Genomic DNA, 23,711 nt, shown 5'->3' on the forward strand with positions numbered 1-23,711 from the left:
TTGATGTTGTTTTATTTTCTGAAACAGATAAAATCTGGGTCATTAAAATCCTTGTTTTTTAGGGGTCTTGTGAATGCAGTATACAGCAACATATTATACTAAAATTTAAGTTTCAGCTTTATTTTATATCATTTAAACGTGAAACTGTTTCTTCTCCTGTATTTTTGAAAATTTCATTGATTGAATGAAAACGTTGCTTTTTTTGCACCTTTCAGTTGTGGTAAATATTACAAACACGAATACTTTATAGCTGAATTTCTTCAGGCAGGACACGAGATACAAAACTAGTAGTTGTTTTTGGTGTCGGTTGGATAAGTGGTTGTAATTCTACATTTGGGGAAACGTTTTATAGACTCTGGTTTCAGTGGTTTGAATTGAACACTAATCAGGCCGCAACAATTTTATTTTTTTATAATTAAAAACACGGACGATAAACAATTAACTCGCGATGGCTTAAATAAATATATCACAATCAAGTTTTTCCAGGTAAACTCAAAATTCATCCTGATGGGGAATTCCCCCGGATCGAGAACTTCTGTTTAGTTGGTATTGTGTGTTTCCGCGTAGGACGTAGGTGCCCTACGATTAAAAATTAAGTTGTTGTGCTTGCGGTAATCACGTGGCAAAGAATACCGCAATTGGACACAACACCCCAATTATTGCTACACATTGAACTTTTTTGAGGTTAAGTCCAGTGACGTGCTGTGAGGTTTCTAGATGGTGAGGCACAAATTTTTTCGAGTCACGTTTTTCTTTAACAACCACAAAAAAGGTATCGTAATAATAAAAAATTAAATAAACTCACATTTCAGAACATTCAGAGATCAAAACCAAAACAACTAAAAAGTAGTAAAATTACATTAATATAGCTAACGTATTAATGACTACATCGTTTATGACGTGACAGTTCCTGACAATTGAAGGTGTGGCACGCCTGTGATCGACTGTTGTGGTAGGTTACTGCTCATAAAAGCTACAAAACAAATTGTTATTAAGAGTACAATATTTATAAATTTTTGGGTGGCCATGGCTCCCCTGGCTACGCCTACGACAGCTACACATATACCCATTTTTTGGTTTTTTTAACCAATCTCTTTGAAAGTTGCGTGCTATTTTTTTGTTCAGTCGTCTGATGCAAAAGTTTAAAATTTGCAACAGGTCTGCCTTTATTTATGACTTCAACTTTAGGCTTTACACTACAAGAAGTACACGTACTATGCGGGCATTTAACCTGGACGAAAAAAAGGTTTCATAGCTGGAACGTCATAATTGAGGCATGCCTCAAATCATAGCTAAATCGTTCATCATGTTTTCCGAGAGAATTAGCGAAAGAAAAAGGCACGCATAATGCAGTGCATGGCACTTTTGTGATCTGAAAAGAGGCACGGCTTGGCGCTGCCTCGCTTAGCGTATATCAATGATTTTTACCGCGTGAACGCTTGATATGAATAACACAACAGAAATAAAAGAAAAAATAAAGCACGCTTTAGGTATAGAAACGTAAAATTTGCGGTAGAGATATAACTTTTGCTTGATATATATTTTGCTTTGCCAGATGTTGACAGGTGAGGCGGTGCCTCACCTGCCTCCCCTGACTGCACGTCCCTGGTTAAGTCAGCACTATTAAAAATTTGGTTATTTTGGTACCAAAATCTAATCATATCATGGGTCATTGACACTTTAAATGTTTCAATGGGCCGCAAAACCTATTTAATTTAAATTTCATGATAATGGTGACATAAAACCAGGGGTGGAACCAGGATTTAAAACCACCCGCTCTTCTCAAGTAAACTCGTGCGCAAATATGCAAGTAAAAATCTCCGGCTAATCGCGCCAATTCCTTTTTTTTTTTTTTTTATACTAATTTATGTTTCGAGCCATAAATACGTTTGTTATTGTATTTCTCGCATATGGTAATTTTATTGATACATGTGGTAGGACTTATTTTATTGTCGAATACTTCCGTTACAAAATATTATTGCTGCTTTTTTTAATGATTGACTACATGATAAAAAGAACGATAATTAGATACGTAAAATTAAAAAAAAATATTAGTCATTTCCTTTTATAAAGCATTAGCGTTGTCGCCATGTATTTTTAATTTTAAGATGTTTGTGATTTGGCAAACCATAGAATACTAAATTTAGTATTCTATGACTAAACCAAGCGTATCGACGTTTCTTAGCAACTTCTCAAGCCCTTCATGTTTTGTACTGTTTGACCTTTTGTTTTACGCTTTATATTTGGTATTGTTTTGTTTATCAATAAATAAATAAATTTACCAAGTTGCGTGTTAGACCTACTGAAACATGCGATAGTAAATCTTTGGTAAAACTTTTATTCGAGCTAAGTCCTGTCGATAAAATTATTTTTATGAATTGAAACAGTTCTTCATTACATTTATATATATACAAAACGTAGAGTGGTAAATTAAAACTTTATCATATCCTCAAAATTCAGTGGTTTACAAACTTTTTTAATGCATGCAGAATTTTTGTGATTAAAGATGAACCCAGTGCCATAAATGTTATACATTATATTTCAGGCGCACACACTTGAGTATGTAAACGCCCAAAACTTGTGTTAATTAGGTGCATTTTGAGTAGTCTTGTACAAACCTGACACATATTTTACATTTGCTCTTTGTTTTAGACAAGATGAACCCCAGATTACTTTTAAAGACTGTAAATAATGGTTTAAGTTTAGTATGTATATTTTTTAGTTTACTTATAATTATACAATAGGCAATCCGTATTTTGTTCTTAAAATTAATAAAAAACTATGCCTATGAATATGTTCAGTGTGTTATTAAGTTTTTGGGGGTTGGTAAATTTTAACTATCAAAGCAAATTTAACAGACATCATAAATACTTATTTTTTAATGTTTTTTTTCCATGCAGAAACTTAAATTACAATAAATGTTATATTTCAATTGCAATCATGGACATACAAAAAATCAAAGATGAAGAAGATTTAGAACAAGATTCCAAAATAGAAACAACTTTTAGTGGACTAACTGCATCTGAACTTTCAAACATACCGGTACCTTTAGAGAATCTTTTTACAGAGAAGCAAAATGCTGAGACTGATAGTAACGTCTCTGAAAGTAGTGAACCACAAACTCAAAACGATATTACAAGTTTAGCATTGCAATTCCACCAATCACAAAATATTTCCATTGCTAGTCACCAATCATACACACACAGCGCCGGAGAACAAGATCCAACTTTCCAAGAATCAGGTTAGTTGGAAATCATGAAGGTAGAGTCTAGTTTATTATCTCCCTAATTAGCTTATAAAATACTTGTTAATATATATTAATATTTATGTATACAAGAGAGAGTTTATATATTTACAGAAAGAAAAACAGACTTGTCCTCATCTGCATTGGAGGTTCCACCAATTGTTTTTCAAGGCGAACATTTAGAGGAACCTGGTGAAGTTTCAGGTGAAATTCTGAAAAAAGATGAAGATGTTAGTTCTGTGACTTGCGCAAGCCCATCTAGAAAAAAGAAGAAAAAGAAAAAAAAGTTAGTTATACAAATTTTATCAATAATATTTAACATTCAAAGAAAACAATATTGACATGTTTTTACATGCTTCTCAAAGCTATAATCATACTCACCAACTTTATTTTACTATTGATATACAAATCTTAAATCACCACTCGGTATGTTTACCCAACTACTTCCTATTGCCCTGAGGTAGTAAACTTTTCTAAATCCCCATTAAAGTTTTTGTACAGTAGAATTGGCCTATCGTGACATAGGCTACAGTGACAACTTGCCTTTTGTGACATCTGTTGCAAAGTCCCGTTTTGTATGTTTTGCATGATGATGGCTGTGCTTATAGTGACTTTGTGTAAAACAGCCCTTTGATTATAGTGACACCCCTTTTACGTCCCTTTAGCTCGAACTTTTCTGTGTAAGGTCACTTGAAAGTTTCTGTAATAATGTATACTATATATGCAAGCAAGATGGTTAAAACGTTTGATGAAAAGGTTTGATAATTGTGATGTAATAAAAGTGTAAGCTACTGTGGCTGCTGGACATTTTTCAAGCTATTTATACCTGTGCTTAGTTATCGTCGCACAAGTCAGGTTGATTGGCATTGTGTAGTTGATGCCTCTAAACCAGGGGTTCCCAACCTTTCACCAATCCCGTACCACTTGGATATTTTCTAACGCCACGCGTACCACTTTCATGTATAACAGTGGTTCTTCACCTTTTTTCTATCGCACCCGCCTTTGGTAATAGTTCTGTGCCTTGCGCCCCCCCCCCTTAGATATTAAACAACAATAATAAAGGAAATTTGTAGTGTGAAGCGCGAAAGAAATTGCGTTTATTTGGTTAAACCTTAATTTTCGATACACACAAAAGCTGCTCGTGCTCGATACATTGGTTTTCATCGAGCTAATTTTGACAAATATGTTGTAAAAATTGAAACATTGCGTTAATCGTGTTTTAAAAGGGGTGATGGCACACAATTCAAAGGCTATAATATACTGCGAATAACATTACAAATAGGCACAATAAAGTCGGAGTTCCCCCCAATTAGTGATGCGCAAAAAGTTGTTCGTAGTTTGTGCAAAGCGCAAAATTTTTTGTAGTTTTGTTTTTAAAATTGGCAAAACACAGTTTGTGGATAGGGTGGCATGCTGCACAACTTAGATCTTCTTCAACCATATCAAACTGTTCTGAATAAACATAGCCCCAAAGTTCGCAAATCGCTAAATTAGGATCGTGTTTCTTCAGTTACTTTTCCAAACATGTGTAATTTTGATGTTATGTATAAGACAGCATACAAGCAGATTTAGTAACTGAAGCAACATGGAACTGATAAAAAATTATAAAAAGTTAAATATTGGAATAGAGCTTGCGCCCCCCTAAGATTTGCTTGGCGCCCCCGGTTAAGAACCACTGTTGTAGAACAACTATTTTGATCGAATCATATTTTTGCCTATTTTTAGCTTACAACTAGCATTGTTCAATGCTATTTGTAAATTAAGCTATAAATCAGTAGATGATATCTATCAAGAGCAATCGTTTGACATAATTCACGCCCACCGTTCAACAGCGTTGTACGCTTTACAAAGAAACTGTGCTCCTTGTCGACAATTGCTATGACCTGTCTTTTGAAGAACGTAATGGTACGAAACAACAGGAATAATTACGTAACAATGAATAGGCTTTAGGAAATTAAACGGAAGGTACTCGCGTACCACCTGGAAAACTGTAGCGTACCACAGGTTGGGAACCCCTGCTCTAAACAAAGAAAAACATGTTCGTTGAAGGAGGAACATGAAGTTGTGAAAACTGAAGAAAGAGAGTGTAGCAAAAAATTCTGTTGTTAAGTGCTTTTTTAGGAATGCCAAGAATGTCCATTGTTAAGATGAGCAAAAACTCAGATGTGATTAGACCAAAGCATGAAAGCGGTTAAAACGCTTAAATTAAAATTCAGAGAGGGCACAATATTAAGGAGACAAAAGACGAGCATCTCATTTAGTGACTTTGAATGGCAGAATATAAAAAACTAGTTTTGACTGGGGAAATGCTACTTCATATTTAATAAAAGCTATGCAGGATACAGTAAAACTTACAATTGGACAAAGATATAGCGGATATCTGTATACAACGAAATAATTCTCCGTCCCTTTGAGGAAAAACAATGTACAATACCCTTTATATAACTATTGCATATAACAAATTTAGCATATTGCATATAACAAATTTGCACATAACAAATTTGGCCATTGCATATAACAAATTCAGCTGGTCTGTTAAATGTAAGTGCTACTGTAGTGATCTGTGGCCATTTACCTTAACATTATCTATAACAACACTTTTTCTGTCCATTTGGGTGTCACCATGGGCAAATTCTACTATATATATTTGCAAACATTTTGTCATTGATTTTTCACATTGTGCAACAGAGATGTCTATGAAAATCATACCACTTGCAGACAATTGAGTTAACACAATAATAACTGTTATTTTAGATGGATTGGAATATGTACTTCAAATTGCAAATATGAAAGTGGTAAGAAAAGTGTAATCTAATATAAATAGTTGACTATGATAAGTTTAATTAAGAACTTGTAACTTGTATTGCTTTAATTCAAGTTCGCAGAATGAGTAGAAAGTTTGGTATGAAGGAAATTGGGGAAGATGAAGACTGGACAGTGTTTTGGACAGATTATTCTGTGTCATTGGAACGTGTTATGGATATGAAACGTTTTCAGGTAAAACTATGCTATTTCGTTTTTCTACAGAGATAGATTTGTCGGTATGCTGTAAACAATAAATGTAACTGTTTACACAGAAAATTAATCATTTCCCTGGTATGAATGAAATTTGCCGCAAAGATTTCCTAGCTAGAAATCTAAATAGGCTTCACAAGCTTTTTCCAAAGGAATATTCCTGCTTTCCAAAGACATGGTGCCTTCCTGCAGAGTAAGACATGTTAACTTTTTATATAACAATTTGCTTATTGTTGATGTTATTTTAAAACTCTTTGCTTATTTAGTTATAGTGATTTTCAAGCATATTGCCGTTCAAAGAAAAACAAAACTTTCATATGCAAGCCAGAAAGTGGATGTCAAGGCAAAGGAATTTTTTTAACAAAAAATCCAAAGGATATTAAACCAGGAGAACACATGATTTGCCAACAGTATCTTAACAAGGTGAACATTTTTTTGCAAAATTAAAACATGCCAATTAAATTTAATAAAACAACCTAAAAAACACCTCGAAATACTAACCAACTCAATACAGGTAAGAATGGATTTGTTTGTATGTATTTTATCTTTTTATTTAAGAAACCGTGCTGTCTAAATCTGACACAAAAATGGTGACACAAATGTTTTAAACCAATAAAAATAAACCCAATAAACTACTTTATTAAGAGTGTAGCAAAAATTATTTCAGAGTTTTTTATACAGTTGCTAGTTGATGCTACCAATCAGACTTGGACAACTGGATAATTCTAGTTTTCTAATTCAATGAATTAGAGCAAAATGCGGCTAATTATAATTCTCATCTAATTTGTAAATTGCTTGTGCGCTCTAATTCTAGTTCTAATCTAATTTGGATTTTACCAAAAAATGCTACTTTGTCCAACGGCATTTTTATTCTTTTAGTCAAAAAAAATATTTGAATTCCAACTCTTTGGTTGGAACGTATTTTTCACAGTCTGAAAAGCATATTCTATGCTAAAAGGCATCCAAATTAGCACACACATATTTACCATTCACTTTCTTATTAGAATAATTTGCGATTTACTGAAACTGATTGTGAATATTCAAATGTAATTCTAGTTCCAGTTCTAGTTCAAATTCGTTTATTTTTAAGAATTTGGTAATTCTAATTCTAATCTAATTGGAGAAAACCCAAAATGATCTAATTCTAATTCTAATCTAATTTAGAAAAACTGAAATCCTCTAATTTTAATTCTAATCTAATTTTAAAAAGTTAAAATAAATCTAATTGTCCAAGTCTGCTACCAATAGCTCATACATTTTAAACGGCATACTGATGTTGCAGTGCCACTCCATATATATATTTCTCCAACAGTCTTTTTGTATTTAGAATCTGTATGAGAAAACACAATATTGCATTTGCAAGATAGATGGACATTTTTTTACACTGTTTTGCTTTTAGTTTGTGTGTATGTTTATCTTACTCTGTGAACACAGTAATATTAGGGCAGCTTTATTTACTTATTTTTTTTTATTTAAAAAATATTTCTTTTATAATATAAACATATAGTTTAATTTAGTTGTGAAAGGCCTATTCTTTCAGATTAATGAAATGGTTGGTTTAGATTAGGAGTGATGAACCTAGCCACATGAATTGCACAACATTACCACTGCAATCCATATGAGTCTGTTGCATGTTAGTTCATAAAAGCAAGTTCCTTGAATTGTTAAATAATAATCGCCAATATTGCAGAGGTCAACTCAAGGGATACTTGTAAATAAGAATCTGATTTTTTATAGCTGTTTTATAACACTTACAGAATTGAATGCAGACTGCATTAAATTGTCAAATGGGCTGTACCGATGTTGAGCGCTTGTGTACTACCTTTAACCCACAACCTAAGTTACATTGATAAAGCACAGATCACAGTTTATATACATTGTAAATATGGTTTACCTAATACATACATTATTCTCTTATTTTGCAGTGTCTTACTATTGATGGTTTTAAATTTGATTTCCGTCTATATGTGTTGGTTACATCTTGTGATCCACTGAGAATATTTATTTACAAAGAAGGTTTGGGTCGCTTTGCCACCAAAAAATATATTGAACCAACTAATCATAATCTGGTAAGTGTTATTTATTTGCTACAAGTGCACAGTGCAACTTTTAACCAGGGCTGCGGAGAAGGTTAAGAATAACCCAAGTCCGACTCTGGCCAAAAAATTAGTCCTGATCTGACTCTGGCCAAATGTGAGATTTCTTCTAGTCCGCCTCCGCCTCTACAGCTTGTATTTTACCCATTTTAGTAACTAAAATAAGGTGGATATTCAAAACAATCATAGGGGTATCGTATAATTTATTCACCCACCATACATAGTGGGAAAATATTCAACCATATATGTTATTTCCACCTTTACAATTTACATCAGTTTCGTAATTTGGTATTGCGCATGAGAACATTGGACTCTAAACATAGTAGTTTACGCAGTCTTACTATGGAGTTCTGAGCCGGTTCCAGCAAAACAAACCGACTCCGTCGAATCCTAAGTCCGACTCCGCAACCCAGCTTCTAACTGCCTAAAAAAGTGGGAAAAATGGTCCTTATTGTTTTTGGGGGAATAAAAACATATATTTTTATATGTCTTTGGATTGAAAAAATAATTACCCCCTGGAACACATAGGTTATTTTGTCTTAGGATGAAGTTTGTATGCATCTCACTAACTACGCGATAAACAAAAACAGCGATGACTTTATAAGAGACGATGAATGTGGCAGCAAGAGAAAACTGGAAACTGTTTGTAAATGGCTGGAAGACCATGGTTATGATGTTCCCAAAATGTGGAGCAATATTGAGGTTGGTTTTATATCTTATATAAATATTCAAATTGTTTTACAAAACAACACCTAAATTTGTCCCCTATACAAAAAAGTGCTTTGCTAAATTATTCTGGAAAGGTTGTTGGTGGATAGCTTGAAGCTTGTACTGTGCATAGAATTATAATAATTTGCAATCGCCGGTCCGGAAGAAATAACTATAAAATTCATATTTACTGAAAGTGTGGCGTCACATATAGTGCAACGTTAAGCATAGGAAAAATTTTCTAACGAAAAAATATTTTCGCTTTGTTTGTTATTCTATAACATTACTATTTGGTTACGTTTTAATCACCGCGTTCATTTTATATTCATCGACTATAGCACGAGGCTAGAAGACTTACCAGACATGTTACAACGTAATATGCAAAAGTGACAAAGATTGTTACAGTTTGTTTTACCACGTAAAATTCAGGTAGTAAACTATGGACCTTTTTACAGTTGTAATTGATTAACAACGCCGGTACAATTAAGTAATTTGCTGCAAAAATACGAATTGTCCCATATAACTACATGTAGCAAGCAAATCACACTTTGTTTTTTAAATGGAAAGGGGATAAAAACGGAATGGTGAAGAGAGCGATCTTGCCAGCAATAAGACATATTAACATTGTTATCTTGTTGCTAGTATTTTTTGTTCACTTTAATCGATCTTTATAAACCACTATTATTAGTGAGCCTTTGTTATGTCATGACCGCAACGCAAAATTGTTAAACATAGTTTGTTAATTTTAAGAACTTTTTTGTTTAAGTTAGGTCTGATTAACAACGACCAATTTTAAGGTCGGGCGAGTGGATGTCAATCAACACTCGCCCGGAGGGAATTGCACTCGAATTGGCGAGTGGGGAGTGTAAAATCCAAACTCTGCCTGCCCTTTAAAACGTACAACTGATGTTGGCAACATTCTCTTATAGGCACGGGTCAAAGGGCTGTAGCCTAATGAATTTTAAATGAAAAATTTTATTAATAAAACATTTAGTTTTTAACATCTCATTAAAGCAACTGTTTATGAGGTTTTAAATCACTGATAATGGGTTTAATCACGTTTAAGAAGAAAGCGGTAAAGCATTCACATAAACATAAATTGTGATTGTTTCGTTTCAAATTTGACTTCACATTGCGTTATCCATGATCACAATTTAAAGGTATAAGAAAAATACTTTAGGGAGACACGTGGATGTAGTTTATCTTGTAATTTAAATAGCACTGTTAAACACTCCTGTTTAGTTCATATTAAATAGACTCAATGAATTCGTCTAAGTTGATGAACTTCCATTATTTATCGATGGTTTCTGGTTATGCTGTTGCTACTTATATTCCTTTTTGCTGAAAAGCTTTCCTCCAAACGCAACATACTAGATCAGGGTTTTTCAACCTTTTTTTGCTCATGGCCTACTAAATTAGTAAAAAATGGCGGTGGCTGATTTAACGTTTAATGAAAAACATAAAGTTTCAACGCCACAATAAATTAATAAAGCTTGTACATTATTTTAAATGTGTTACGTCGCCCCAAACTTAATGACGTGGATTGGGACCACCCAGGTAAGTAGTTCAATATATAAAGCGGGGCAGTAAATATCATGGGCAGCCAATATGAAAAGAAGTAGTTTATAATAAAATGCGCCAAAGGCGCCGGAAATTTTAGGCATTACATTCCTTTATCTTCTGATTTTGCGGTTTTGCAGACTTTCTGAAAATTTCTAAAACCAGTTAGAGTCCTAAAAATAGTACTTCCTTGCAACAGCTGACGGAAAACAGAGGGCTTTTGATAGCAGTGGGAAAATGAAACCAGACATTGGTGCTTTACATTTTGCAACTTCAGATATTTTTCGAAACAACTCCGAAGACTAATTATAAAATGCCAGTATTATTTTTACAATGATATTTTTTGGGTTTCGAGCGCATGGTTATTCTCCCATTCCACGTTGGTGTAAAATTTTAAAACAATTGTTCTATTTTTATACTCCTGGTAGTTCCTGGTGGTTAAGTCAGTATTCGATTTATGACGATAGAAGGTAACATAGGTTTTAAAAAAGTTTTAATTATTATTGAAGTTCATAAATTTATACCTGAAATATTGCATAAGGTCAAAATACTTACAATACGACTAATTGAAAAGTACCCTGAAACACAAGTAGGCCTAACACAACTACGGGAACGTCGCGGCACACCGGTTGCGCAGCACTATAAACGTAGCAAAGAATAATACGAAAGCAAGGCGATTGCCATTGTAAAAAGAAATGATGTTACAAATATAACATAAGGTGAGGTTTTGTTATTTATCTGTCGGACTCTTATGTGTTCATAATGACATGCTTTTTGACATCACTGTATGCAAAGCTCTGTGGCCCACTGAAAACAGCGTCATGGCCCACTACTGGGCCATGGCCCATAGGTTGAAAACCTCTGTACTAGATGCATAACCAAGTTAAAAAGAATTGTCATTCTTGTAAAAAAGCCAAAAAATGTGGGAATGGCCTTCTGCCCAGCAAAAGAAGTGGTAGGCCGGATGATTTGCATTGCGGGTCATAACCAGTCTACGGGCAGTAGATGCCAACCATTGACCTTCATCAATCCTACAATTCCAGTAGCTTACTTGACAACTACACTGACATTTTTTGTATTTTAAAGATTGTGTTATGATTGCAGATGTAAGAGCTGTTTAAACAGTGTGATATCATCTTTCATCACCTATATGTATATACTTAAGAATTTACTTTATTTTTAAGGATGTCATTATTAAAACCTTGATATCTGCTCATCCAATCTTGAAACACAATTATCGCACATGCTTTCCCAACCACGTGCGTGGCAGTGCCTGCTTTGAAATTCTTGGATTCGATGTAATGCTGGACAAGAAACTAAAAGCTTGGATACTAGAGGTTTATCCAAAATTTCTATAACAAATCTAAACCATAAACACCTAAATAACGTTACTCAGTGTGTGTGTGATTTACAGCGGTGTAATGACTAAAGTCAATTATGTTCACCGTTTTCAATTATGTCACTATTTTTTTTTTCTTATAGGCAAAATAACTTAACTTGACTAAAGTCAATCGGATAAACGACTTGACATATGCGGAAAAACGACTTGCCTGACACTTGACTAAATTTCAAATGCTCTAATTGAATATAGGTATCTGTAAAATAATGATATTTTCGTCAATTATCAAATTTAGATATCTTAGTTGATATTTTGTTTCGTTTTTGGTGTTCGCGTTGCGAAATATCGCTCAGAATGGAAGGTGTCCGTTTTTTAGGTACACCCTTTACTTTGAATAACAAGAAATAATGCGACTTATTATGAAAATGACTTGAACTGGGGGACTCGAATCGGATGACCAATTGAATGAATTAGACTTGACTTGCTATTTGTTGAAAACAACTTTACTTAAACAAACTTTACTTAAGTTGTTTTGCGAATAACTTGACTGGGACTTAAGTCATTGAAAAATGACTTGTTGACAACGCTGATGATATATGTAAATATTTTATTGGTATATTGGTTTCAAACTACTAAATAATAATTTATTTATAGTTTGTTGAATGCTGTGTAAAAACGAATGTGATAGTCACGTGTTTTGCAACTTTCGTCATCAAGGTAAACCATTCCCCTTCGTTTCACACTGATGCGAAGTTAGACAAAGAAGTCAAGGAAGGCCTTTTGCTGGACACCTTTAACTTACTCGACCTACGTGCTGTGGATCGACGCAAATGTATGGAAGAGGACCGAAGGAGAGTTAAAGAGCGTCTGATGACAAAACCAAAATCGCGGGAGTCAAGGTACTTTCGCAACCTATAGTCTACTTAACGTGCACGTACTTAACGACTTTTTCTCACGTGGTTTTCTTTCTTTTTAAAATTATCTTTAAGAAAACAGTTTTCCTATTATGGTATTTTTTCTAATTCCGACAAGATAACAAATACTATAATAGCTTTATGGCAGGTTTCTGCTATTGAAGCCAAACGTTCTTAAATTTAGAAAATCAGTACTTAAAAAAATTGATAAATCAAGTGCCATTCTTGGTAGCTTCCCTTGTTCATTAATTCACAGATCTGTGGTATTTACAATTTCTAAACCAGACAGAGGTCGTCTATCAGTTTTACCCAGATTACTAATTGAGCCTATACAGTTACTCTTAAACAGGGGTCGGCAACCTACGGCCCCAGTTTAATTCATCCGGCCCGTCGCCTCTTTGAAAAACTAGATACGCGTCCATTTTACATACTTTTTGACAATTTTAACTACCTAATTCGCGCGAATGATCTTTATACATCCCGTTTGTTTAGTTTTGATGCTGTCTTTACTATAGATCAGCGCTTCTTTACCGTTGCGGCGTGGCTGACAGACAAGGGCGTCGCTGACAAACAGAAATCGTATTCAAAAATATTGCACATATCTTTTTTAACATTTTACTATTATCGGCATTGTAATAAAAACTTGTAAGAAATTTAAAAGAAATGCCATACCAAAAAAAACGCGCTCGCTTCGCTCGTCAGGTGCGCCCGGACTTAACAAACACTGAACAAGTTTAACCATTGAAGTTATCGCATTTCCTCAAAGTAGTTTTATTGCACTTTTCATTAGTAGTATGAATGACGACGTGTGAACTCGAATTTTAAACCAAACAAACGCTTGTTTTGACGCTTTGCAAACACAAAACACGTTTTTAAGTGCAAGACAATCCGAGGCTCGCCATATTCACAGTTGTTCTAACACTTTAATAACACAATTGTTAGCTAAGATTTTGTGCGGCCCGCAAAGACCTTTCTGAGGTTGTTTTTGGCCCGCGACTAGAAAAAGGTTGCCGACCCCTTCTCTAAAACAACCTAACAGTTTAAGCAAATTAAAAAAAATATGACATATTATATTTACCTTTAAATTAAAAATGTACATAAATACATTGATGACAAATTATTTTGCGTTGGAAGAATAGACTAACTCTCGATTTTATCATCAGACTGGAAGAAATTAAAACTACTCAACAACAATACATCGAATCGCTGGAAAAATATGAGAACGAGCATTTGAGTGGCTTTCGTCGAATCTATCCGGTGGCGGATTCTGAACGCTACGAGCGATATTTTGAAAACAGTTGTTCGCTTTTTCAAACAACTGCTGCTGCAAAGGCCCGAGAGGAAGCGGCAAAGTAAGCTATTCGAAATTTATTTTTGCCCAAACCCGTTCGCGTTAGTAAACAGCGAAAAGACTTTACCACATAGTTACACTTTTTGGTGACCAGGGATTGCTTATGTTTTTTGACTATGTTACTCCAACTATTGCTTTTAAATGGCAAAAAATGATTAACTATATGCGTTGTTCTTCTAATACCATTTTTTTCTTCTCCAAAACAATTTACATTTCAGGGTTGTTCCTAAGCCAAAATTTACACTCGCCAGGCGGGCGAGCGGCTATCAATCAGCACTCACCCGGACGAAATAACACTCGCCTAATTTGTTGGCACAACGTATGCAAATTTCCGTCCTAGCGCAGTCATTTCTTGGGTTATTAAAACAATGATTTTTAGCCGAAATATTTTTTACAATCTTTAATGAAAAAATTATAACCGACAATTTAATAGCTACGGCCTGCCTGTTTTTCATTTTTTTTTTAAATCCCCGTGCTCAGTGTTTTTTTAAGGTGTTTTGGGGGACCGAAACGGTCCCCCAAATTTTTCCAGCTGTTTACCCCAAAATAATAATAATTCGTTTAAGCAAATATGGCTATTTTTTGGTATTTAAATGAAACACTTGCGGTCTCTTAAAACTACTTAGCGGTCACCCAAACCAAACCTTAAAAGAAAACCTGCCCGTGCTTTCTAGGTAATATTTCGCCTAGCAGTGGTGCTTAACACAAGCTGTCCTACACCAACTAGTTAAATTTTCCGCCGAAGGCACTCGCCAGTCGGGCGAGTGGGTGTCAACCAGCACTCGCCCGGAGCGATTTGCACTCGCATTGGCCAGCGGGCGAGTGCTTAATCCCAACCCTGCGTTTTTGACGTATGTTGTTTGCTGTCGATTGGTTGTAATATCATATTGTGATGAATTGGGTGGATAACATGTGTGCAGGGCACAAAGAGAAGAAATCCGCATCAAGCAAGAGAAACGTGAAGCCATGCTTCGTGGAAGACCTTACCGTGCCGACCTGAAAAAAGAGGCCGGAGAATCGACTGGGGACAGAAAGTCCCACACTGGAGTAGTCCCCTTCAGACATCGACCTGTCACACGGCAGTTGGCTGTGCGTAAACGTCCAACGTTTCCATATAGATTTGTTCATTGTAGCTTTTATTAACTGTAACCTGAACGTATTACATTCAAACAAGATTTAAGATCGTTTGTATCTTGTTTTGGTTCCGATTTGGCGTCTAAAACGTTTTTTACTCTCTAATACCCAAATTTTAATTAAAAAAATAAAAAAAACTATTTTTCTGTTTGAGTTAAACAATGCACGTTTAGTCAAATGAGAGTTAGCACACCATTTTTTGCCATTTTTTGACATTGTGTAAAACTGGCAAATAAAAATACAACCCCGCTGCAGGCAATGTCGAGGCAATACAGTCCAGATGTGGAGGTGACGATAGATACTTCGAAGGCCGTCGACATCAGTGAGGACGAGGAACTGGAGCGAATCAGTGGATTGTTGCAGCGCGATTCCCTCATTAGGAGTCTTGGTGTTGTGGAACAAGTCCACCGACTTCTGCACTGCACACCCGGGACCACCGGAATTTCGAAAAACTGCTTACCACAGGTATATGCCCAACTTGCGATCACGGTGTTTACACAAGCAGACTTAAGTCGTTGTTTTCGAGTTTGTGTTTGAAAAACAATAAAGCGCATGCCTTTGGTGAAGTTTTCTGTTTAGCTAAAACGTTTTCATTTGTTTAGTGGAAGGACCTTTTTGTTAATGTTCATGTATTTTCTTCGCCAGAGAAATATTCAAGAAAGAAGTAGTTCCGTGCTAAACTCTACCAGCGTAGCCTCATGCAGCTCAAATTATCCAAAGACTTGGTATTTTAAGGATTTACGCATCCGAGACGGCCAGTCAAGACTAGACACAGCAAATAGGCAATTTAGATCCAACAAGGCAAGGATATTATTATTGAGAATGACGTTATGATAGGCATTTGTAATCGTAAGGGCCAAGCAGTCATAGAAAGTTGGGCTGAATTACCGTTTCCCAACTCGGGGTTGAATAAACCTTAGATATTTCGTTACTTTAGGTTAGGGGCTCAAATTTACCCGACAGATTTTGATATTTTAAGGACTCGCGACTAAAAGATGGACAGTTGCGACAACACGAAGTACAGAACAAACACATGAGCACCAACAGGTCGAGAACTGTGCCAGTTAAACGAAAACCTTCTCTCGGCTCAAACACGCGACTTCGTTTTCCGTGGTATAGTTCCAGCTTTATCGACAAAAGACAAACAATCAGTGGCGATGGCTGTAACTACAGTTCCGACCTAAATACCAGTTGGCAAAGCGATATCGCACACATAAGGGGAACAAAAACCGATAGTCTTTCTCTCTATTCGCCTTGGAAACTAAACCATCCGAGATCTGAGCCGAACAGTTTCGAAAATAGCAAAACGGACATTTGCACAGGCCAGTACAGGGTCAGGCGTAAGAAGCCATCCAGTGACGTTTCAAAGCTTGAAGCCGCATCATCACATTTTCTCAATATCACCTCAAGAAAAGTCCCACAGAACGTGAAAGGAAAGCTTAGTGAGCAAATTCTTGGCAGTAAGTATAAAAAAAGAATCCTAATCTTGGGTATTTCGGTGAATGATTACATAAAGGTCAGAGAGTTACGAAGTATACTACCTCAACTACACTGTTAAAACAAAATACTGTTAATTTTACTAAATTCTCTGGCAGCAAATTTATGGACCGAATCCGTCAAATTAAAAACGAAAATTAAAATTAATTTAACAACCGGTATTGTATATTTTGTTACATTTCTTTATGTTAATTTAAGTCCACTGCTGTGAAAGTTAATACGGTTATTGTCGTATAATATACAGACATATTTGGTATAATTTTGACTTGAACGTTTGTTAAAAATACTATGATTTCAGTTTAATGGTTTACAAATGTGTTTGGCAGCAAACTACCATGGCAACCTGTAAACTTTACAGAAGATATCAAACATTTTTTTTAAAGAAGTTTATTCCATTAGTCAAGCACACCGAATTCTATGTGATGTTTAAGGTTTTTAAAGAAATCAAAAGGGGAGATCTTCATCTACATCAGTGGTCGGCAAACTTTTTTGTCGCGGCCCAAAGTACTCTTTTTTAGAGCTATTGAAGGCCCACTACAAAACAGTGGCGGATTCAGGATATTTGTTTTTAAGGTGAAGTATTACACGGCCCCTCGATGACTAAAACACGGTCATGGCATAATGTAAAACATAGTATGGAACGGAAAACATAGGCCTACGCGCGAAGCGCGAAAATTTTGCGTTTACATATAGTTAAAGTTGCAAAAAAATTAGTTCGACGTGTAGGCTGCTTAGGACCACATTTGGCACGATTGGTCTTGAACCACGCTGTGACAATAAATTCTAAGCCGCATGTACTTTTAAAATCAATGAAATGCAAATGAATGCACGGCTAAATGAATGTACGGCCATGTGCAATGAATGTACGTCTATCACGCGGGCCACAATTCGATGATAATAACCCTAAAATATTTACAAATGGCTCCGCGGCCCACAGTTTGCTGACCACTGATCTACATCATCCTCTTCTTTGTCTTCCAGAATTATTAGTCTGCGGACAAGTCTAAGGAGCCATTGATTAGGCTTTGCTTTTTTGGACTTTTGTTGCCTTTGGTATTTATGCCAAAGTAATATTTAAAAACGATACAATTTGTTTTAAATTTATTAAACAAATCCCCTAGCAATTTTTTTTAGAAATCAATGTAGTTAATAGATTAAGTTTGGTTGAAGCAGGTAATAGTACTGAATACGGTAGTCATTAGTAATTACTGGGGCGATTATTTTTTGACCTAAAAAAAAAAAAAAAAAAACCTAAAAATTTTAATTTTGACCTAAAAATAATTTATTTTAACAAAATTTTTACCTGTTAGATATACATTGATTTAAACAACACATTGATGTTTGAAATACTGAATTAGTGTATTGACGTGGTAAACCACAGGTTTTGGAGGTTTTACTGACTACAAATCGAACATAATAATCAGTTATTTTTTCGGGTTAATGCAAAATTTATGAAAATACTTAGTTGATATTTTTGTCATTTCAAAATATAAACAAATTTAAAAATGCTAAATTAGAAAAATGTGGTGTAAACGGTTGAAATGCAACGTAAAAATAATTGCAGAAAGTTACAAAGACCTACCAATCGAAATAGGAAATGGAATAATTGCAAATCACAAGAGAAAAAAGAAATCAAATACTGTTCAATACATTTGTCCAAATCAGAGACTCCTGGGTGGTTAATTTTGCTCGCGTATACCGTGTATTGCTCTAATGAAGATATAGTACAGTAAAAAAAACAGTTTTTTTTATTTTGTAAATGAAATATGTGCATATTTATTCGATTCTGACTTGAAATAATTTTAAAAAATTTTGACCCAACTGGTAAATTTTGACAGAATTTTTACTTTTTTTGACAAAAAATAGTCTTTGAAAAAGTTCTTAAGATAACTCCAATAGGATAAGCCAAATCGAAAATACAATAGGATTGGAACATGTAATTGAAAGCATCATTAAACGACAAAAATGGTTCCACTATTTTCTTTTTAATTGACACATAAAAAGTGTGGCCTGTACATGGTGTTCCACCTGCAAAAAAAAGAAAATTGGTTTCCCTCTGACTGATTACTACTACAAGGAAAAGTAAAAATTAAAAAAAACTTTTTTACAGCGTAAAGTAGGGATGACAGTATCAGATAGGCCTTATACCAGTGGTTCTTAACCAGGGTTCGATCGAACCCTTAGGGTTCGACGCAACTTTTTCAAGGGTTCGGCGAGAACCTCCTCTGAAACATAAATGCTGTTATTTCAAGCTAAATTTAAATCTTTTTTATGTGCCAAGGTGTCATGTAAAGTTGTTAATTGAAAATTTGGCCAATTTAACCTATATAAATGCAAGTTTATAATTTGAATATGCCCAGTTTCAGTTGCTAGGAGGAAGAAACAAATACTGAGCGAAAGGGTTTTGGGGTTCGACGAACGCTTGTAGAATAGCATAGGGGTTCGACAGGTTACCAAAGGTTAAGCACCACTGCCTTATACCAATGCTATGAATGTGCATATCACCATTGGTTTCCCACAAAAGGATATGTACATTAGTTAATGCCAAACTTCACATCTCTTACAATGTTGTGTAATATTTAGGGCCATTTTTATTTTAACCTAAAATAAATTATTTTAACTTTATTATTATAAAATTTTGACTTTATTTTGACCGAAATTGCTTATTTGTAGAGGCCACAGTTCTTCCTTGAATTGGTGCCAGTTGCCCAAACATAATATTTTGTCGAAATGTTAAGATGTTTTATCGATTATAAAAAGTGCGTCGTGTTTTTGGTAATAGATTTAGCTTGCTTAGGTATTTTTGTATTACAGAATGTCAGTAGGCTATTCCTAAAATCCAAACTGTTGATCTTCGAAAAGATCACGTTAAAAAGCAGAATTTTAAAGGTCATGGTGACTAGGAGCGGATTGAGGATTTTTGTTTGGGGGGTCATGTGTTTTTTCAGAGATGACGTCACAATTTAACGTTAAAACGTGACGTAATAAGTTATATCAAAACGTGGAGCACTTTGTAATACAAAACAATTTAAACTCGCAGACAGCGTGAAAATGCCTTGTTGCCCAAACTTTTATTTTCGAGGCCACGTTGAAACGCACGCGGCGCATTCGGGCTTTTCAACCAAATAAGGTAAGACACAAAACTTAGATTCGAGCGGCGCGCGAAATTGCATTCACGTATTTTAAATGAAAAAAAATACAAAATTTTGGGGGGACATGGCCAACTGCCCCCTGGGTCCGTCCCTAAATGTGTGACAATTTCACTCCTGTTTTACCAGGAAACATCAGGATTGAAGTAGGCTAAACTGTAAAAAATGTGAAGTTTTCCAATAAAAAAAAAATATTATAAGTGTTTGTTTTAAGAGGATGCTGACTATTTCAAAACAGTCGCACAAATTTAACTGTTTTTTGTGTAAAATTTACGATTTGGTAAAAAAATTCTTGAACTCGAATTCCCGTTTTTTCTTTTACAATGTCCTTTTATGTAATTTCTACTATTTATTTGTCATAGTAATTTGAAAAAATAAAAAAACTTAACATATCCTTAAAATTTAAGTAAAAATCTGTAATAACTCTAAACAGGGCCTGTCAATAAATTAACTGTTCTTTCACATGTATAATTTACGATTTTTCCTGTAAGTCACAATAACTGTTTGTTTTGTCCTTTTTTACAGCTTTTTTTTTCATCTAAATCCGGGTACATCCTATACAATACATAGAAGCGGTCTGCATTTAAAAAATATATATAGAACGTCATGTCATCTTTATAGTGCTGTACAGTAGACGAAAATTTAAGGACACTTGTTTAACGTTAGTGCGAACAAGTTATAACGTCTGTAAGGACAAGTTATTATGTCAAGTTAGGTCAGACGTTGCATTTATCTGTTAAATTGCTTTAATAATTTGACTTTGCTTTACATCACTAAAGAAGTCCTTAGAAAGCTTGTGAAATATACGTAACACCTATCACTCCGCATCGAAGCAACTATTTTATTGTTACGGATAGTTAACAAATTGGCTGTGCTTTTAAGGTTGCTTAAATAAAAGTGTATTTAGGATTTCGACAAGAACAAGAATAACTTGGAGTTTCAACAACACCATTTTGGACAGAGGTCTGAAGATATTATCCCACCCATTGTTATCAATTCGACGTTTCGCGGACAAAGCAATCAGTATACCGTCCCTATTAACCGAAACTCCCTCTACGGACGCGTGTACAATGGAAAATCAACGATCGGCACTTCACAATATCCGATTTCATCTCTCGGTACGAAACACCATTCTGCTGAACAGTTGATTCGAATTCCGCACCGTGGCGTGAGTGACCAGACCAAGAACGTTCGCAACTATTCCACGCTGAGTGCCAAGACCAGCCACTCTTTGTCGCGGCCCACCTACATGACCAAGCCGCTTTCTTACGCTCCGGGGCTGCATTGTCGTAAGCTGGACAAAGACCACACGTTGCTCGGTCGCCAGCAGCAACAACAACACGAACGGACCAATGCCAACAACTTTTCTACGCATCATTCGCCTTCAGTTGTGAAAACGGAGCTTTCCTATTCAAACAAGCCAAATTCTGGGGTGTCCTTTATCCATGGCGTTATTGGCACTGTTTTGACTAATAAGGTCGTACCTAAGTTTCCAGTGTACCAAGCAGGGAACGGGCCCATCGATTGGCATACTAATATAAAACTACATGAGCCAAAGCGGGTTTGCAGCGCAGTTGCTGGTAAACGAACAACTTCTAGTGTCTTGACGTAATTCATCTAAAATGCCGGTATATTTTATATGGGTGCAATTATTTCTTAGCAAGTTCTTAGGAAGTAATACAACGTTTACCAAGCTTGTTCGTGTGATAATAACAATAAAGTACTACTTTTCACACGCTTTATGCTACCCACGTTAAACTTTATGTTTTGTATTATCGTTCCAACTTTGACAAGTTAAACTACATGTTCCCTTACTATATTTTTCTATTTCAGAAAAAAACAACGTTCCATGAAATATTGTGTTATTAGCTATGCAAAGTTATACCTTTGTTAACTGTGTTGTCAAGTTGTATATCGTCAGAGCTCATGGTTTTGACAAACTTCCAAAGATTACACAAATATTTATTTTCTTGTTACGTTGTAGCAATAAAAATAAAAAATAAAAAATTGATTTTAAGAAGATTCGAACAACAACATTTATTTAAAAGGTTAATCAGTAGGTGGTTTGAAAGAAATCACACAATCCTTGAAACTGCGAAATCACCGTTCTAGCGACGTGATGTATGACACGTGAAGTTGCAAGGGATAGAAATCCAAAACAAATAGTACAACGTTCATACGTTTCAGCCCTTCACACGCGATAATTAGCTTAGTACCCGCATCAGTTAGCTCCCAATTTTTGAAAGAGCTAAGAAAAGAGCTTACAACTACATCCATGAATTTGTTGAAAAGGTAAAACGATTTTCATTTTAACTACATGGTAAAAATTATTCAAAACAAGTCGTACGATAACATTTTTGTCCCTACTGAAAGCGAAGGTATCTTAATTTGGCAAACCACCACACTACATGAAGTATTACTTACGTTATTTGTTTTCTATCATGTAGTTAGAAAGTTATCAGCCAAAAAACGTTTTAGCATGTACAGTACACGGCAGGTTGATGTGCGTTTTGTGGCACAAATGTTCATTTTGTAAAATATTTTACAGGATCCAGCTTGATTTTTTCGTGTATTATTTTCCTCGTATGACTCATACACTCTGTTTTTCGCCCTTGGCAAAATATTATCTTATTGGATTCAAACAATCCAGAATTAAAACATATTTATAAAAAGTAAAAAAAATAGTTATTTTTATTTTTCGCGGCCGCAAGTAGAATTTGAGTTTGACACTCCTGGTATAGACCACATGCGATCTTTATACGGTCGAAATCTGTTTTCGATTGTTAGCCATGCTAATAATAAAAATAGCTAATTCACCCAACTGCGAACACGGAGACAGAGGTATTATTGTCTGTAAAAATGACATAACTGTGCCCGGGTGCAGACTCGTGGTCGAACTCGAGACTCGATGTAATCGTATATTGTTTGTCTGGAGTGCGCTTGCGCAGTAGCAAGTTCGAAATCAATAAGGCTAACTGTAAATCGTAAAAGTGGGAAAGCTGCAATATTTCCTCTCACGTTATGTGGGTGGGTGGGTGGGTTTTATGACAACCCTGTTAGTGGATTGATATCCGCCTTAGTTTTGTTGGCACATAGATCAGTTGAGTTGGAGCCGAACAAGGAGATCATTGGAATGGTTAACGTAGGCCTAGCTGGGGAGTCGAACTCGGGAGTAGGCTTGGCTTGGTTTGGCTCTGGCCACGTGACTCTGGTATATGGAACATCCAGGTGTGGGACAACTGAACTCGTGCGGTACTTCGACATTTTTTGGGGGAAAGCATGAAAAGTTTTTCTGCCTTACGGCACAAAATTATGTTACAGTAAGACGTCACAAAATCATGATATGCCCCATAGAACACGTGCGCTAAAACACACAAAACGAGCCGCTAAACATTCCGTTTGATTGCACCCAAAGATTCTTGCGAAGCTTTTACTATAAGGCAAAATGTTCCTGTTGAAAAAGCTATGACCCAACAGCTGTAATGCCACAAAGAAACCACATAAAAACACCGCGCAACACGCATGAAAACTATTTATTTTATTTTTATCGCTGTCTATAAGTAAGGAAATGTTTTTGCGAAGCGATTTATTAAATGTAACCAAACGGGTCTTCCGGATCGAATGGACACTGGACCTAAATTTGATAAAAAAAGGTTGCTTGACTGTTTAAGGCAGTGTTTCTTGACCTTTTTTTACTTGAGGGC

The 23,711-nt window shown here is 35.3% G+C and overlaps 1 protein-coding gene across 1 annotated transcript; it reads left to right on the forward strand.

Moving 5' to 3' along the window:
• Positions 1 to 2,905: 2,905 nt before the first annotated feature.
• On the forward strand, positions 2,906 to 21,953 carry LOC146140689 (tubulin polyglutamylase ttll6-like). The gene is made up of 14 exons (XM_083391458.1): positions 2,906 to 3,241; positions 3,359 to 3,530; positions 5,999 to 6,039; positions 6,123 to 6,241; positions 6,322 to 6,452; positions 6,526 to 6,682; positions 8,185 to 8,328; positions 8,899 to 9,057; positions 11,808 to 11,960; positions 12,680 to 12,861; positions 14,040 to 14,228; positions 15,148 to 15,316; positions 15,617 to 15,826; positions 20,915 to 21,953. The coding sequence occupies exons 1-14, from the start codon at positions 2,941 to 2,943 to the stop codon at positions 21,617 to 21,619; spliced, it is 2,832 nt and encodes a 943-aa protein (XP_083247584.1). The 5' UTR covers positions 2,906 to 2,940; the 3' UTR covers positions 21,620 to 21,953.
• The last annotated feature ends 1,758 nt before the right edge of the window (positions 21,954 to 23,711 follow it).

The sequence above is a fragment of the Ascidiella aspersa genome, chromosome 6, assembly GCF_963924565.1.
Source record: "Ascidiella aspersa chromosome 6, kaAscAspe10.2, whole genome shotgun sequence".
NCBI lineage: Eukaryota > Metazoa > Chordata > Ascidiacea > Phlebobranchia > Ascidiidae > Ascidiella > Ascidiella aspersa.